General features: G+C 44.1%; 1 protein-coding gene across 15 annotated transcripts in view; it reads right to left on the reverse strand.

Moving 5' to 3' along the window:
• Positions 1-17,236, reverse strand: part of CADPS2 (calcium dependent secretion activator 2) — a 708,285-nt gene that overhangs the window by 553,566 nt on the left and 137,483 nt on the right. For all 15 annotated transcript variants that reach the window (XM_073573395.1, XM_073573389.1, XM_073573398.1 and 12 more), the window contains exon 6: positions 1,274-1,395. In XM_073573395.1, coding sequence (XP_073429496.1) covers positions 1,274-1,395 — 122 coding nt within the window. The remainder of the gene's footprint in view (positions 1-1,273; positions 1,396-17,236) is intronic.

Genomic DNA, 17,236 nt, shown 5'->3' on the forward strand with positions numbered 1-17,236 from the left:
TATACTCAGATTCTCCCCATTAATGAGAAATCAGCATTTGAATTGATATGCAAACGCGGCAGTAGATTTGAAGCCTGTGTCACTCCAGCTCTATTCGTCACCCAGTGCTGCTTCCTCCTGCTTGATTTACAGCATCCATGCTCTGTGATGTCAGGAAAAGGAACCATCAGTTAAGCAGGAGGCAGTGCTGGTGGGGAATAGAGCTGGAGTGACAAAAGCTTCAGATCTACAAATGGTTCTTCAATGTCATTAGCATATCAATTCAAACACTGACTTGTCAGGAACAGAGGAACAGACTGGCCATGTAATGGAATTTCTAGACATGTCTTTAAAAGAGTTGCATGAACAAAAATAGTTGGGGGGGGGGGCTGAGGGGGGAATTTTGCTTTCCAGTTTTCTTTAACTGGGGGTAAAAAGTAATTCTGTCAATTGAGTCCTGTAAAAAAATTACACAATTTGGCTCTTTGCTTCCCTGCATCATTCAACTTTGATAATTTAACAGGCCGAATCCTTCTCTCCACAAACATCTTATGGGTAGAGAGTTGGCAGGATCCCTTAAATATTAGATGTTCAACCAATCCCACCGATATCAGCGAGTGTGAATGACGTTAGTCTAATGTTTATAAGGACCTAGAGGATCAGAAAATATATTTTCTCCTTCCTATGATCCATGCTCCAAATATCCTTTCCAACTAAATATACATAGGACAGAATGCATATTCCATAAGTGATGATATAAATAAAGAATCCTTGGGAACAAGATGAGCGGAACGTTTTTTATTTCCACAATGTGTTTGAACGCTGGATTAGCATCTTTTTCAAGTGAAAAAAAAATTGCAATTACAGCGGCACAGCCCGGTCATTTTATGACTTTTTTTTCTATGTCCCAAAAAATAAACACTGTTTTAAAGAGCACTTTTAAGTATATATTATTAATTAGCAAATATAAACCAAGTTATTTTTATTCAATTTAAACTGTTTTTTGAACAAGACGAATCAAAGAAAAAAACTGATTAAAGTATGTTAAAAAGCTGTACAAGTATTAAATTTTCATTTAATATATTTCCACAACTCTTAAATTGACTTGGTATTCCAAACTATGCAATCAATGAAATGCAAATGCTTTTGAGCCTTCAATACGCTTTCGTAGCGTAGAACATTACGTTAACGATTCAATATTCAGTTTTCAGCTTTACTGTAAAGCGCAAAAACCAAAAAGTAAGAACAAAAAAATGTAGTGTACATGACCGGCAGAGTTATAGTAGTCACTTACTGAGGTCTTGAGGCTTCGGCTTGATCTGTCTGGAGTTTTTCGCCACCCTCTACTTCCATTGTACAGTATACAATTCTGTTTGGAGCCACTGATTTCAAGCCATGGACTTCCATAATAACAATCTGCATAAAAAGCACGAGTCTAATAAACATAAGAGTATAAAAAAAAGTAACAATCTAAAAATAAATCTAATGAAAAAAATGGAAAGTAACAGTTATGACTAATTGATGAGACAAATCTATTTTCACATTAATCGAAAAGATGGATTCAGATTGATTTTCAACTAGTTCATTCAGTGCATCTGGTGATCTTTGAATTTGCCTCAAATCAACTGACCTAAACAACTGAATTTAAAAGAGACCAGTAAAAAAAAAAGAAAAAGCACAAATAAAAATGCTTTGAGGTCTATATTTAATTCAGCTAAGAAAAATTTTCAACATAGCAGCTAAGGTAGTCCAGTGGCTCAACTAAAAAAAAGTCGGGACCCTTTCAGTTTAATATTTGTGAAGTGTCCTTTTCATTAAAGGGGGTGCCACACAAAACTAAGAGTATTTGGAATACACATCAATTAAAAACACCAAGGTTACTTACCGGTAGCCGGTTTTTCCGGAGCACATGACGGCAAACATGAGAGAGGGGATCCACCCAGTCAGGACAGAAAGCCTACTGAAGATAAAAGGGGCGGTACCTCTTCCTCGCTTCAGTTGATTTACTGAGCATGAGAGGCCCCCCGGGTTAGTACACATGGTTAAACTATCACCACATTATATCTAACTAAAAAAAAAAGCACCCAAACTATAGTGCACACCAAAGAAGTGAAAAGGGGGGGAATATACAGGTGCCGTCATGGGCTCCGGAAAAACCGGCTACCGGTAAGTAACCTTGGTGTTTTCCCATCTCCCATGACGGCACACATAAGAGACTTTTGTAGAATAAGACACCTTAGGGAGGGACCACAGCTTGAAGCACCCTTCTACCAAAGGTTAGGTCAGTAGAGGAAGATAGATCAAGTCGGTAGTGCTTAAAAAAGGTTGAAGGTGAGGACCAAGTAGCGGCTTTACAAATCTGCTCAATCGATACCTCAGCCTTCTCTGCCCAGGAGGTAGCCACGGCTCTGGTGGAGTGAGCCTTGATGCCTTCTGGAACCGGAGCACCACTTGCGGAGTAGGATAACATAATGGCCTCCCTGATCCATCTGGCAATGGTACTCTTAGCTACCCCGTGCCCTTTTCTACTACCCTGAAAGGCTACAAAAAGGGACTGATCTTTCCTCCACTGACTAGTTACTGACATATATTGTACTATGGCTCTTCTTACATCTAATGTATGGAACTTTTGCTCCCCAGGGTTTCTAGGATTGTTATAGAAAGATGGCAAGGAGATCTCCTGAGTCCTATGAAATTTTTGGACTACCTTGGGGAGATAGGCCGGGTCTGGTCTTAGATCCACTCGGTTATCCAAGATCTGTGTATATGGAGGACATATAGATAGAGCTTGTAGGTCGCTCACTCTTCGGGCTGATGTTAAGGCTACCAGTAAGACAGTTTTAAGTGTAAGTAGCTTTGGTGACAGCTCTAGTAGTGATTCAAAGGGATCTTTGGTTAAAGCCTCTAAGACTAGGTGGAGGTCCCAGGGTGGTATCTTTGGGATAATGACCGGCCTTGACCTGCCACAGGACTTTATGAATCGGGACACCCACCTATTGGCTGCTAAGTTGCAGTTATATAGGGCCCCCAAAGCTGAGACTTGGACTTTGAGTGTGTTGGTGGCTAACCCCAGTTGCATCCCCGACTGTAAGAATTCTAGGATAGGTCCCACTGGCGCTACATCCCCCAAGGGTTCCCCCAGGAAGTCTAGGAACTTTTTCCATGTTCTACCGTAGATTTGGGATGTTATAGGTTTCCTACTTTTCAACAGGGTGGAGACTAACCCTGGAGAGAATCCCTGGCGACTCAGTAGCGTCCTCTCAAATTCCAGGCTGCTAGATGGAAGCCTTTCACCTGAGAGTGGACCACTGGTCCCTGGGAAAGCAGGTCTGGAATCTCCGGTAATATCCATGGATCTGTCACTGACATGAGTCTCAGAAGGGAGAACCAAGGCCTCCTCGGCCAAAACGGAGCTATAAGAATTATTCTCGCTCGATCCTCCCTGATTTTCCTGACCACTCCTGGGATCATTGTTATCGGGGGAAATGCATAAGCCAGGATGAACTTCCAGGGTATTTGTAGGGCATCTACTGCGAAGGGGTTTTCCCTTGGATTTAGTGAGCAGAACTTCCTGACATTCCGGTTGTGTGCGATAGCGAACAGGTCTATTTCTGGTTTGCCCCAGGCCTGATCTATTTGTTGGAAGACTTGGGGGTTTAGGGACCATTCCCCTTGTCTTAGGTGCCTGCGACTCAGGAAGTCTGCCTGTATATTTTCTACCCCCTTTATGTGCAGTGCTGTGATGGATAACAGATGTTGTTCTGCTAGCTGGAAGAGTAGATCCAATATTTGCAAGCGGCTCCGAGATCTCGTTCCCCCCTGGTGATTGATGTAGGCTACTACTGCCTGATTGTCCGTCATGACTCGGGTGTGGCGGCCCTGAAGTAAAGGAAGGAAATGTTTCACGGCTTTTTCCACTGCCCATAGTTCTTTTACATTTGAACCGTGATCCTTTTCTAGCGAGGACCAGGTCCCCTTTTTTTTTTAGTGGGATCTCAGGTGTGCTCCCCATCCTGTGGCACTCGCATCTGTTGTAATGATGTCCTCGACTGGTTTTTGCCACGGGACACCAGCTGTTAGATTCTTTTCTACAGTCTACCAGAGCAGGGAATCTCTTACAGTCACTGAGAGACATAGTTTGCCTTCTAAATGTCCTTTTAATTGTTTCTGTGCTGACAGAACTTCCCACTGTAGTTGCCTTAAGTGGTACTGCGCCCATGCTACTGCGGGTATGCATGATGTCAACGAGCCTAAAAGGGACATTGTGTTCCTCAGTGTCATATTTGGTCTTTGTATTGCTGTGCGAGCTAGGCCTCTTATCTTGGTCACTTTGCTCTCTGGTAGGAGGCAGCGCTGTTGCTCGGAGTACAATATCAACCCTAGTTAGGATTGCTCTTTTACTGGTGTTATCCCTGACTTGGGGATGTTTACTATCCATCCTACCAGAGAATATGGGAAGCAAGGTGTACCACAGTCCGCGCTGCTGAGTCCACAAAATCACCTGGGATGCAAGATGTTGTAACAAAGTACTTCTTTATTCCTTCCTACGCGTTTCGGCGCCCTTCCTGGCACCTTCCTCAGGGATATTCAAGGTGCCAGGAAGGGCGCCGAAACGCGTAGGAAGGAATAAAGAAGTACTTTGTTACAGCATCTTGCATCCCAGGTGATTTTGTGGACTCAGCAGCGCGGACTGTGGTACACCTTGCTTCCCATATTCTCTGGCAGTTTTTCCACGTTGGAGTGGTCGGTGGAGGTCCTGCAGCAGCTGATACTGTGTTATGTCTTCAAGCCAGTTGTGGGTCACACAACTGGAATAGGTGAGTGGAACTGCATTACACCACTCACATCGTAGTGTCACTAGTGATAGGGCACTATTGCGCCTCTTGTTCCCCCACCCTTTTTGTATTGATACTATCCATCCTAGTCCTACTAGAATTGCTATCACTTCCTTCACTTGATGTGCGCAGTGGGACTCCGACCTCCCAATTACAAGAAAGTCGTCTAGGTATGGGACGATCACTATGTCCCTGGAACGAAGAAAAGACATTACTTAGGCCATCACTTTGGTGAATACTCTGGGGGCACTAGACAGGCCAAACAGAAGGGCTGCGTATTGGTAGTGTTTCACCTGCCCCTGGACATAGAGCGCTACTCTCAAATATTTTTGATACTCCCGATGAATTTGGATGTGATAGTAGACATCTTTTAAGTCTATCACTGCCATGAGGCAATGCTGGAACAGGATCTTTGTGGCCGTGTTGATTGACTCCATTTTGAAGGAGCAATTGTCTACCCACTGATTGAGTCTCCTCAGATTGACAATGGTTCTCCAAGAGCCGTATGGTTTTTGTATTAAGAAGAGGGGCGGAGTAGAACCCCCTTCCTTCTTCTTGCACTGGGACTTCCTGTAGGACTTGTTTTTTCACTAGTCCCAAGACTTCCGTCTCCAGGGCCAGCTGTTGCTGTTGGGCTTTCCTTCTGGGTGTCATTATGAAGGTATGCCTGGGCGGACGGATGAATTTTATTTTTAAGCCGTCCTTGATTATATTTAGGACCCATGTACTGGGGGAGATAATTGCCCAGGCGGAAAGGAAGAGAGACAGCCTTCCCCCTACCTCCGGCCTGATGTCATTGGGGAGATTTTTTGGAAGAAGTGTAGGGCCCTTTAAACATATAGCCCTATCCTCTTCTTTCTTTAAAGTCACAGCTTTTTCTATCTCCCGGGGATGACCCCTGTTAAATCTCCTCCTCCGAAAGGGCTGCTTTTTAGGTTCTCCCGGAAATCGGGGAAAGCTTTTCTTCCTATCCCCCGCATATTCCAAAATCTCTTCTAGTTTTTTCCGAAGAGGAATTGGCCATCGCATGGAATGGAACATAACCTATGTTTTGATGGTAAATCTCCGGGACACCCTTTAAGCCACAGGGCTCGTCTTGCTGCATTTGACAGGCTTGCTGCTCTAGCTGTCAATCTTGCGGAATCTGCAGAGGAATCCGCTAGGAAAGCCGCTGCTCCGTGTACCAGTGTCAGATTAGACAGAATTTCGTCCCTAGGAACTCTATTCCCTGATCTGGTCTTCTATTTGTTGTAGCCAGACCATGAGGGCACGAGCGGTACAAGTACCAGCTATCGCTGGCTTTAATCCACCTGCCGAAGCTTCCCAGATATGTTTTAGGAAACCATCTGCTTTTTTATCAAGCGGGTCTTTCAACATGCCCGAGTCCTCTAATGGTAGAGATACCTTTTTTGAGGATTTGGCTATGGCCCCATCAATTTTTGGGACTTTTTCCCAGGTCTCTGAATCCTTTTGTTCAAAAGGGTACCTTCTTTTTGATGTAGAAGGCAAGCCCCCTGACCTCTCAGGTTTTTTCCATTCCCTGTCAATTAGGGCCTTTATTTTATCATTTACAGGGAAGGTTCGTTTTTTCCTTTCCTCCAATCCTCCAAACATCATATCCTCCAATGATTTAGGAGTCTTTTCCTCCTTAAGGCCCATTGTAGACCTAATAGTTTTGACCAGCTTTTCCACATCCTATGTTGGGAAACATGGACGGCCGCTTATAACGCTGTCCGAGGAGGATTCTCAGGACTGAGTAGAGGAAGAGGAGGTGGAGGGGGACAAGGATCTTTCCCGCCCCTTCTGCCCTGGTGAGACCTCTGAATCAGAATCCCTTCTATGACCTCTTTCATCCTTCTTTTTTGCCTTTAGTGAACCTTTCACCACATGCTGTATTAACGCCTTAAGGTTGGTTACCAAATCAGAGGTTTCCTCCTGTATAATTTTATTTATACAGTCAGAGCAGAGGTCTTTCTGCCACTGATCTGCCAGCGGGTGTTTGTATAGGGTGTATTCTCTATTTTTGGTTTTGCTGCTGGCCTTCCTTGACCCCGATCTCGGAGGCTCCTCAGATGCACTCGTGACGTTTCTTCTGGACGTCTCAGACTCATGCCGGTCGCGTTTACGACTGCTGCTCCCACCACTCCAGCGGCTGCTCCTGGCATGCTGGCGGCCCGGCCTGGCATCTGGAGAGAGCTATTGCTGCTGCTGACGCTGCTGTCGCTGCTGAGGCTGCTGCTCATCTTGCCCCACTTCCATCATGAAGCCTTGGGCATGAGTGCGTCTTCTGTGGTCATCCCCCTTATGTAAGGGAGATCCACTGCACTCTCTGCCTCCTCCGGTTACCCCCACAGCCCCTCCCCCCCTGCCATGCCGCTGGGATCTTATCTTGCCGGCCGGCGTTTTTCCCTATGGGCACCGCCATCTTGGATCCTGACGCCGCCTCCCGACGTCACGCAGGCACGCCCCTTCCCAGCATGCTCTGCGGAAGCAGCCGCTCCTGACGCTGCTTTATCCGTGCTTTATCCGTGCTCCAGGATGCAGCAGAGGGGGAGAGGGCAGTGCGGCAGCCACGGCAGAGCCCCAGGACCCCAGGCCGTGCTGCTTCTGCGCCCGCTTGGACGCTGAGCTCCCGGGGGACCCGCGGACGACGCTTCCCTCTCCCGACGCACGGCGCCCAGGACCCTGCCTGTTCTTCCACGCCGGCACGAGAGAGGGGCAGGTACGTGATCTTCAGTACACGGGTCCCTGTCAGGACAGGAAACCCAACTGAAGCGAGGGAGAGGTACCGCCCCTTTTATCTTCAGTAGGGTTCCTGTCCTGACTGGGCGGATCCCCTCTCTCATGTGTGCTGTCATGGGAGACGGGAAAATAGTGTGCTGCTTCGTCACTGCATTATAGTTCATTTTTGGTAGTTCCCACATTGCCAAAAAAAAAAGTTATTTTCAGTGAAGATCTCATCACTAAAGGCTACAGGATCCCCACACTTGAAATCAATAAATAGAATGGATGTTCACCAATTTCTACTTGAGCTCTATCTTGCCTGTTCTCCATCTTGTTAACACTTTAGGAAAAACAACCAAACATTGACATTTGGTGATCACTTCACTAGGACTCTAAGAGATAAGATTTCTGATCTGCTACAGGGTAATGGAAAATAAAAATGGTCCATTTAAACCAGTGGTCCCCAACTTTTCATACTTTGAGAGATACATTCAGTACCACCCTCCAGAACAATAGTGAAATTTGAGAGCCCCCCCCCATTACTAGTATGATGACAGCTAAAGCTTCCCTGCAAAAACCATACCGATACCTTGAGGCCTTCTTCACTTACAGGCTCTAAACTTAATTGCGCATTCTTGCATCAGGCACAATCATCACTATTACATTAAGCAACATTCTAACCTCTAACTGGAAGTATTAACCAATCTTCATCTTGCAACATATATCTGTATAACCATCCCAACCAAGATCTGCTCTTAAGTATGGAGCCGCTCAAAAAAAGTCAGCATCTGGAGGCCTGCTCCTCATAGTGGTTTGCTAAACCTGGTGCTAACATACCAAGCTGGCAGACAGCTGTGAGCCATACATCACTGGCCCAGAAGTCACATGTGACTATGGTGGTGGACCCCTGCTTTATGTGCACGGAACAATACATATAAATAATACAAGGAGGCAACACATCCAAAATAGTGAAGAAAATTAGCATCCTTCAATCACCAGCTCTTTCTATGCAACCTTTCTCAAGCATTGGTACATATTCAAAACCGTGGGGGATAAATCATAGAATCATAGAATCGTAGAGTTGGAAGGGACCTCCTGGGCCATCTGGTCCAACCCCCTGCTCAAAGCAGGATTCGCTAAATCATCCCAGTCAGATGTCTGTCCAGCCTCTGTTTGAAGACTTCCATTGAAGGAGAACTCACCACTTCTCGTGGCAGCCTGTTCCACTCATTGATCACTCTAACTGTCAAAAAGTTTTTTCTAATATCTAATCTGTGTCTCTTCCCATTCAGTTTCATCCCATTGCTTCTAGTCTTTCCTTGCGCAAATGAGAATAAAGTTGATCCTTCTACAATGTGACAGCCCTTTAGATATTTGTAGACAGCTATTAAGTCTCCTCTCAGTCTTCTCTTTTGCAAACTAAACATTCCCAAATCCTGCAACCTTTCCTCATAAGACAGGGTTTGCAGACCGGTCACCATTCTGGTCGCTCTTTTCTGAACTTGCTCCAGTTTGTTGATGTCTTTTTTAAAATGTGGTGCCCAAAACTGGACACAATATTCCAGATGAGGTCTGACCAAAGAGGAGTAGAGGGAAATAATGACTTCACGTGATCTAGACTGTATGCTTCTGTTAATACATCCTAGAATTGCATTTGCCTTTTTTGCTGCTGCATCACACTGTTGACTCATATTCAGTCTGTGATCTATTAGTATACCCAAGTCTTTTTCACATGTGCTGTCACTTAGCCCTATTCCTCCCATTCTATATATGCTTTTTTCATTTTTATTGCCCAGATGTAGTACTTTGCATTTCTCCCTGTTAAAAACCATTCTGTTAGTTGCTGCCCACTTCTCCAGTTTATTTAAATCTTTTTGAATCCTCTCTCTCTCTTCTCTAGTATTAGCTATCCCTCCTAGCTTTGTGTCATCAGCAAATTTAATCAGTTTACCCTCAATTCCTTCATCTAAATCGTTGATAAAGATGTTGAACAATACAGGGCCCAGGACAGAGCCCTGTGGTACCCCACTTGAGACATTCTTCCAACTGGATGTGCAGCCATTTACGACCACTCTTTAGGTCCGATCACTAAGCCAGTTATGAATCCACCTAACAGTTGCCTTGTCCATTCCATACTTAGTCATTTTTTCAATAAGGATTGTATGAGAGACTTTGTCAAATGCTTTGCTGAAGTCAAGATATACTATATCTACAGCATTTCCTTGATCCACCCAATCAGTGATACCGTCATAGAAGGAAATTAAGTTAGTCTGACATGACTTATTAGTTAGAAACCCATGCTGACTCTGTTTAATCACTTCATTCTTATCCAGGTATTGACATACATGTTGTTTAATAATTTGTTCAAAGATCTTTCCTGGTATAGAAGTCAGACTCACCGGCCTATAGTTGCCTGGGTCCACCTTCTTCCCCTTTTTGAAGATAGGAACAACATTTGCTCTTCTCCAGTCTTCTGGCACTTCTGTTCTCCAAGAATTTTCAAAGATTATGGAGAGGGGTTCAAAAATTTCTTCTGCTATCTCCTTCAGTACTCTGGGGTGTAATTCATCTGGACCTGGAGACTTGAATTCATTTAGGTTAGCTAAGTGTTTCCTCACTATCTTTCTATTTATAGATATCCTGGATTCTTCTATTCCCTTAATAGGACAGTGAATAACAGTTGATGTTGCATTTCCTTTCTGAGAGAAAACAGATGCAAAATAGGAATTTAAAAGTTCAGCCTTCTCAACATCCTGTCTTACCATTTCATCATTTTCATCCTGTAAAAATCCTATAGCATCTTTGACTTTTCTTTTACTTTTGACATATCCCCAAAATCCTTTATTATTGCTTTTGACATCTCTTGCAAGCCTCAGTTCATTTTCAGCTTTAGCTAATCTGATTTGTGCCCTGCAGGTTCTGCAGACAGCATTATATTCTTCTTTAGATATGCCTCCCTCTTTCCATTTTATAAACATTTTTTCTTCCTTTTTAGCATGTGCTTAAGTTCTGTGTTCATCCATCCTGGTTTCCTTAAATGCTTCCTATTCTTCCCTCTTTTCGGAATTGTTAACAACTGTGCTTTGAGAATTTCATTTTTCAAGATTTCCCATCCTTCCTGGACATTTTTGTCTTTAAGGATATCCAGCCATTGGATCCCTCCAATTCTCTCTTTCTGAATCCCTTAAAATCTGCCTTTCTGAAATCTAACCTTGACGTCTGAGTCTTCACAGGTCTTCCACCTCTAGTAATCCAAAATTCTAAAATAGCATGGTCGCTACCTCCTAGGGTCCCAGCCACTTTTACCTCCTCAACCATTTCCTCCCTGTTTATAAGGATTAGATCCAAGGTAGCAGTTCCCCTTGTTTTCTCCCTTACCTTTTGGAAGATAAAGTTGTCAGCAAGAGAGGATAAGAATTTCCTTGACCTGTTAGTTTTGCCTGAGAGAGATTCCCAACAAATGTCTGGATAGTTGAAATCTCCCATGACAACCATGTCATATTTTTTGGAGAACTTGGCCATCTGATGCATAAAGAGTTCATCTATATATTCGGCTTGCACAGGCGGCCTGTAGTAAATGCCTACAATGGTGTCCTTTCCATTGTTCTGTCCTTGTATTCTTACCCAAACAGTTTCCACAGAACTCCCAGTCTCTGAAGCTTCAATCTCTGTGCAGATATACGCGTTTCGAACATACAATGCGACACCCCCTCCTCGTTTATCAAGTCTGTTTCTTGCAAATAAGTTGTATCCTTCTAGTCTTGTATTCCAATCATGTGTATTGTCCCACCAAGTTTCAGTGATTCCAATTACATCATATTTCTGTTCCTGTGTTAGTAGTTCCAATTCTCCTTGTTTGTTGCCCATGCTTTGTGCATTAGTATAGAAACATTTTAGTTTGTGATTGGTTTCTCTTTCTCCAATATTTTTATTAATTAGATTCTTTCGTCTTTGTTCTTCCTTTCCACTTCTAATAGCAGAGTTCTCAATAGCATTTGTCAGGTGTATGGCTTTTTCTGGTCTTTTGCTTCCCTTCCCATGTTGTTCTAGTTTAAAGCTCTCCTTACAAGTGTAGCAAGGCGACTTCCAAATACATGCTTTCCAGTCTTCGTAAGGTGCACCCCATCTCTAGCAAGTAGTCCATCGTATAAGTAGTTCACTCCGTGATCCAGAAATCCAAATCGTTGCTGACGGCACCATCGACGTAGCCAGTTGTTCACCTGCAGAATCTTATTCCACCTCCTTGTTCCATGGCCATCCACTGGGAGGATGGAAGAGAAGACCACCTGCGCTCCCAGTTCTTTCACTTTCTTGCCTAAGTCTTCAAAGTCTCTGCAGATGATTTCCAGGTCGTTTCTTGCGGTGTCATTTGTCCCCACATGTAGTAGCAGGAATGGGTAGTCATCTGTAGGTCTGAAGAGTCCTGATATCCTGTCAGACACATCTTTAATTTTTGCACCTGGAAGACAGCACATTTCTCTTGTAGTTATATCCGGTCTGCAGATAGCGGCCTCTGTTCCTCTCAGCAGGGAATCCCCCATGACCACCACTCTCCGTTTCTTCTTTACAACATTTTTCTTTCTCCATCCAGGAGGACTCTGAAGGCGTACAAGGTTGCTGTTTGTTGGCAAAGTCTTATCCTGATGTATTTCTTCATCGTTTTCCTGCGTGAGAGCCTGGTACTGGTTTCTGAGCAGTATGGGTGCTGACTGCCTCCTGATCCTCCTGCTTCTCTGGGTCACATGTCTCCATTCCTCTGTTTCTTCAGGTGCACTTCGAATTTCTTCTCTTTCTGTAACATGAAGAGATAATTCTGCTCTGTCCAAGAACTCTTCACCTTCCTTAATGATCTTCAACGTAGCTAACCTCTCTTCGAGATTTTGCAACTTTTCCTCCAACAGGGACACAAGCTTGCATTTGTGGCATGTGAAGTTTGGCTTTTCCACTGGTAAATCTGTGAACATGTAGCAAGAAATGCAGCTCACCAAATGGCTCCTGGCCTCTTCCATCTTGAGATTTCTTAAAAACGATGAAAGATGAGCCAAATTTCGGCGCGCGGTTTTTCCGATTTCCTCTTTTCAGCTGCAACCGCCAAAACCCAGTGATCGTTGAGCTCGCGGAGACTCTTCACTTATCCCAGAAGGCACTGGGAATATGCAAATGATCTCCTCAAGACTCTTCCCCTGGTTTTCCGATTTCCTCTTTTCAGCTGCAACCGCCAAAACCCAGTGATCGTTGAGCTCGCGGAGACTCTTCACTTATCCCAGAAGGCACTGGGAATATGCAAATGATCTCCTCAAGACTCTTCCCCTGGTTTTCCGATTTCCTCTTTTCAGCTGCAACCGCCAAAACCCAGTGATCGTTGAGCTCGCGGAGACTCTTCACTTATCCCAGAAGGCACTGGGAATATGCAAATGATCTCCTCAAGACTCTTCCCCTGGTTTTCCGATTTCCTCTTTTCAGCTGCAACCGCCAAAACCCAGTGATCGTTGAGCTCGCGGAGACTCTTCACTTATCCCAGAAGGCACTGGGAATATGCAAATGATCTCCTCAAGACTCTTCCCCTGGTTTTTACCAACCTATGATGTTTTGATCTACCATTATGCCAATGTTGCAGCAACCAAAATAACAGCTGATCAGATCGGCTGTCATATGCCGTAAAATGTGCAGGCTCAGCCCCATAGCCCGCACCAAAGAGAGGGAGGCATCTTATGACATACCTATAAGTCATAAGTCGTAAAGGAGTTCAAATAGAGCAGCCAATACTTTGTTATAGTGCTATGACGTGTACGCAGGCATCTGCTGCATGAGCTGTCTATGGCCTCATTCACATGTTTCCATTATAACCTATGGTGTTATTCACATTTATGAGTTTTTTATATGGACCATGGGTTTGTGCAAAACACATGGAGATATGTCCATCTTTTTTCCAGCAGCACGAATGACAAGGGCCAATATAGGTTTACGGGTCCATGAAAAACACGTATAGCACATGAATGGCATACGTACAATCCTTGTTTAACATTGCAAGGTATAGAAGAAGCTTTGTAATAATGTATTTCTTTATTCAGCCATGAAAAGAATTGATGACACACGGTCATAAAAATGGACACACTGATGACACTGCTGGTAATCCGGCCGTTGTTCAGCCCTCAATCTACTAAAACTCTTGTATATGCCCTCATCATCTCCCGCTTTGATTACTGCAACACCCTCCTCTGTAGCCTCCCCGCCAACTCTCTTACACCACTCCAGTCTGTCCTCAACTCTGCTGCCCGACTAATCCACCTCTCTCCTTGTTACTCCCCTGTTTCTCCCCTCTGCAAATCCCTCCACTGGCTCCCAATTCCCCAACGAATCCATTTCAAACTACCAACACTGCAAAGCCATCCACAACCTGTCCCCCTCCCTATATCCCTGAACTAATCTCCCAATATCATCCCTCACGTAATCTTCGATCCTCCCCAAGACCCCTTACTCTCCTCCACACTTACTCGTTCCTCACACAACCGCCTCCAGGATTTCTCCCGAATATCCCCATTCTCTGGAATTCCATACCTCAACACGTCCAATTATCCACCACCAACGGATCCTTCAGACGCAACCTGAAAACCAATCTCTTCAGGAAAGCTTACAGCCTGCAATAACCATTCCCTCACCACCACCCGAGCTGCCGCCTCACCACCACCAGAGCTGCTGCACCTCAGACCTTCTGTCTCTTCCCCATTATCCCGTAGAATGTAAGTCTGCAAGGACAGGGTCCTCTTCCTTCTGTACCAGTCTGTCATTGTAAAACTGCTTACTGTAAACTATATCTATAACTTTACAAAACCTACGAAAGACAAAATAAGAAAAACCCTGCTGTAATTAAAATAAAAAGCAAAAGTGCATTTAAGTAATACAGATAATACTCTGTATTTTGTATGATTTATGGCCAATGTGAACATGCGTTTATATGCTGCATGTATACCAACTCAAACCAAGCTCAATTTTTGTTTTTTTTTTATATTTATAACTTTGTATGTAACGCCTTCTCATGTACAGCACCATAGAATTAATGGCGCTATATAAATAAATAATAATAATAATTAAAATAAAAATGGACACACTGCTGGTAAAAATGAACACTGATGTTAAAAATGGACACACTGTTTCAAAACACTGATGGCCCCAGTACCATTTTTTCACGTATGTGTTTAAAGACGGATGTGTGAATGTTACTGTAGGTCCACAGGTGGTGAATGTTTTGATCTTTTGAAGCAATGATTACTTATCAGCAGCATTGCCAACATGGGTGCAGGATTCCCCCAAGGAAACTGGCTCAGAATCCCATTTAAGATATAAAAATCCAAAGAAGGAGGCAGTAAATACACTACTGTTCAAAAGTTTAGGGTCACTTATAAATTTCCTTATTCTTGAAAGAAAAGCACAGTTTTTTCCAATGACGCTAACATTAAATGATTCATAAATGTACTCTATACATTGTTAATGTGGTAAATGACTATTCTAGCTGCAAATGTCTGGTTTGTAATGCAATATCTTCATAGGTGTATAGAGGTCCATTTCCAACAACCATCACTCCAGTGTTGTTATGGTACTTTGTGTTTGCTAAGTGTGTAAGAAGGCTAATGGATGGTTAGAATAGCCTTGAAAACCCTTGTGCAAGTATGCTAGCACAGCTGAAAACAGTTTGGCTGATTAGAGAAGCTATAAACCTGATCTTCCTTTGAGCTAGTTGAGAATCTGGAGCTTTACATTTGTTGGGTCCATTAAACTCTCAAAATGGCCAGAAAAAAAGAACTTTGATGTGAAACTCTACAGTCTATTCTTGTCTTAGAAATGAAGGCTATTCCATGCGCGAAATTGCCAAGAAACTGAACATTTCCTACAACGGTGCGTACTACTCCCTTCAGAGGAGAGCACAAACAGGCTCTAACCAGAGTAGAAAGAGAAGTGGGAGGCCCCGCTGCACAAATGAGCAACAAGACAAGTACCTTAGAGTCTGTAGTTTGAGAATCAGAAAAAATGAGGATGATTGACCTCATGGAGGTCAACATCCGACACTGCGGAGACACCATCACGTGTTTCTCAACGCAGTGATTCTAGAGCACTGCCCCCATCCCTTATGGGAAATATGTAAAACATGCAAAATATATAAGCCGTGGAGACACCATCACATGTTTCTCAACGCAAGCCGTCTCCGCGGCTTATATATTTTGCATGTTTTACATATTTCCCATAAGGGATGGGGGCAGTGCTCTAGAATCACTGCGTTGAGAAACACGTGATGGTGTCTCCGCAGTGTCGGATGTTGATCTCCATGAGGTCAATCATCCTCATTTTTTCTTAGTCTTCTACTAGGCATTGCTCCTACTAGCCAGTTTCCTACTCCACACTGATGAGGGGCAATACCCCGAAACAGCTGTCTGTGGATGGATACCATGTTTTGGCATAGGTGGTTTCCTCCATTGGAGACTGCCCTTCCCGTGGTTGTTCCTTCCCGGTGAAAGACCTGGCTAGTCATTGCTTGCGTTGAGAAACATGTGATGGTGTCTCCGCGGCTTATATATTTTGCATGTTTTACATATTTCCCATAAGGGATGGGGGCAGTGCTCTAGAATCACTGCATTGAGAAACACGTGATGGTGTCTCCGCAGTGTCGGATGTTGATCTCCATGAGGTCAATCATCCTCATTTTTTCTTAGTCTGCTACTAGGCATTGCTCCTACTAGCCAGTTTCCTACTCCACACTGATGAGGGGCAATACCCCGAAACAGCTGTCTGTGGATGGATACCATGTTTTGGCATAGGTGGTTTCCTTCATTGGAGACTGCCCTTCCCGTGGTTGTTCCTTCCCGGTGAAAGACCTGGCTAGTCATTGCTTGCGTTGAGAAACATGTGATGGTGTCTCCGCGGCTTATATATTTTGCATGTTTTACATATTTCCCATAAGGGATGGGGGCAGTGCTCTAGAATCACTGCGTTGAGAAACACGTGATGGTGTCTCCGCAGTGTCGGATGTTGATCTCCATGAGGTCAATCATCCTCATTTTTTCTTAGTCTTCTACTAGGCATTGCTCCTACTAGCCAGTTTCCTACTCCACACTGATGAGGGGCAATACCCCGAAACAGCTGTCTGTGGATGGATACCATGTTTTGGCATAGGTGGTTTCCTTCATTGGAGACTGCCGTTCCCGTGGTTGTTCCTTCCCGGTGAAAGACCTGGCTAGTCATTTCTTGCGTTGAGAAACATGTGATGTAGTTTGAGAATCGACGCCTCACAGGTCCTCAACTGGCAGCTTCATTAAATAGTACACTCAAAACGCTAGTCTCAATATCTACAGTGAAGAGGCAACTCCGGGATGCTGGCTTTCTGGGCAGAGTGGCAAAGAAAAAGCCACATCTGAGACTGGCTAATAAAAGTAAAAGATTAATATTGGCAAAAGAACACAGACATTGGACAGAGGAAGATTGGCAAAAAGTGTTATGGACAGACGAATCCAAGTTTGAGGTGTTTGGATCACACAGAAGAACATTTGTGAGACGCCGAACAACTGAAAAGATGCTGGAAGAGTGCCTGATGCCATATGTCAAGCATGGTGGAGGTAATGTGATGGTCTGGGTTTGCTTTGGTGCTGGCAAAGTGGGAGATTTGTACAAGGTAAAAGGGATTTTGAATAAGGAAGGCTATCACTCCA

The sequence above is a fragment of the Dendrobates tinctorius genome, unplaced genomic scaffold (assembly GCF_039654945.1).
Source record: "Dendrobates tinctorius isolate UK_male_01 unplaced genomic scaffold, ASM3965494v1 ptg000035l, whole genome shotgun sequence".
NCBI lineage: Eukaryota > Metazoa > Chordata > Amphibia > Anura > Dendrobatidae > Dendrobates > Dendrobates tinctorius.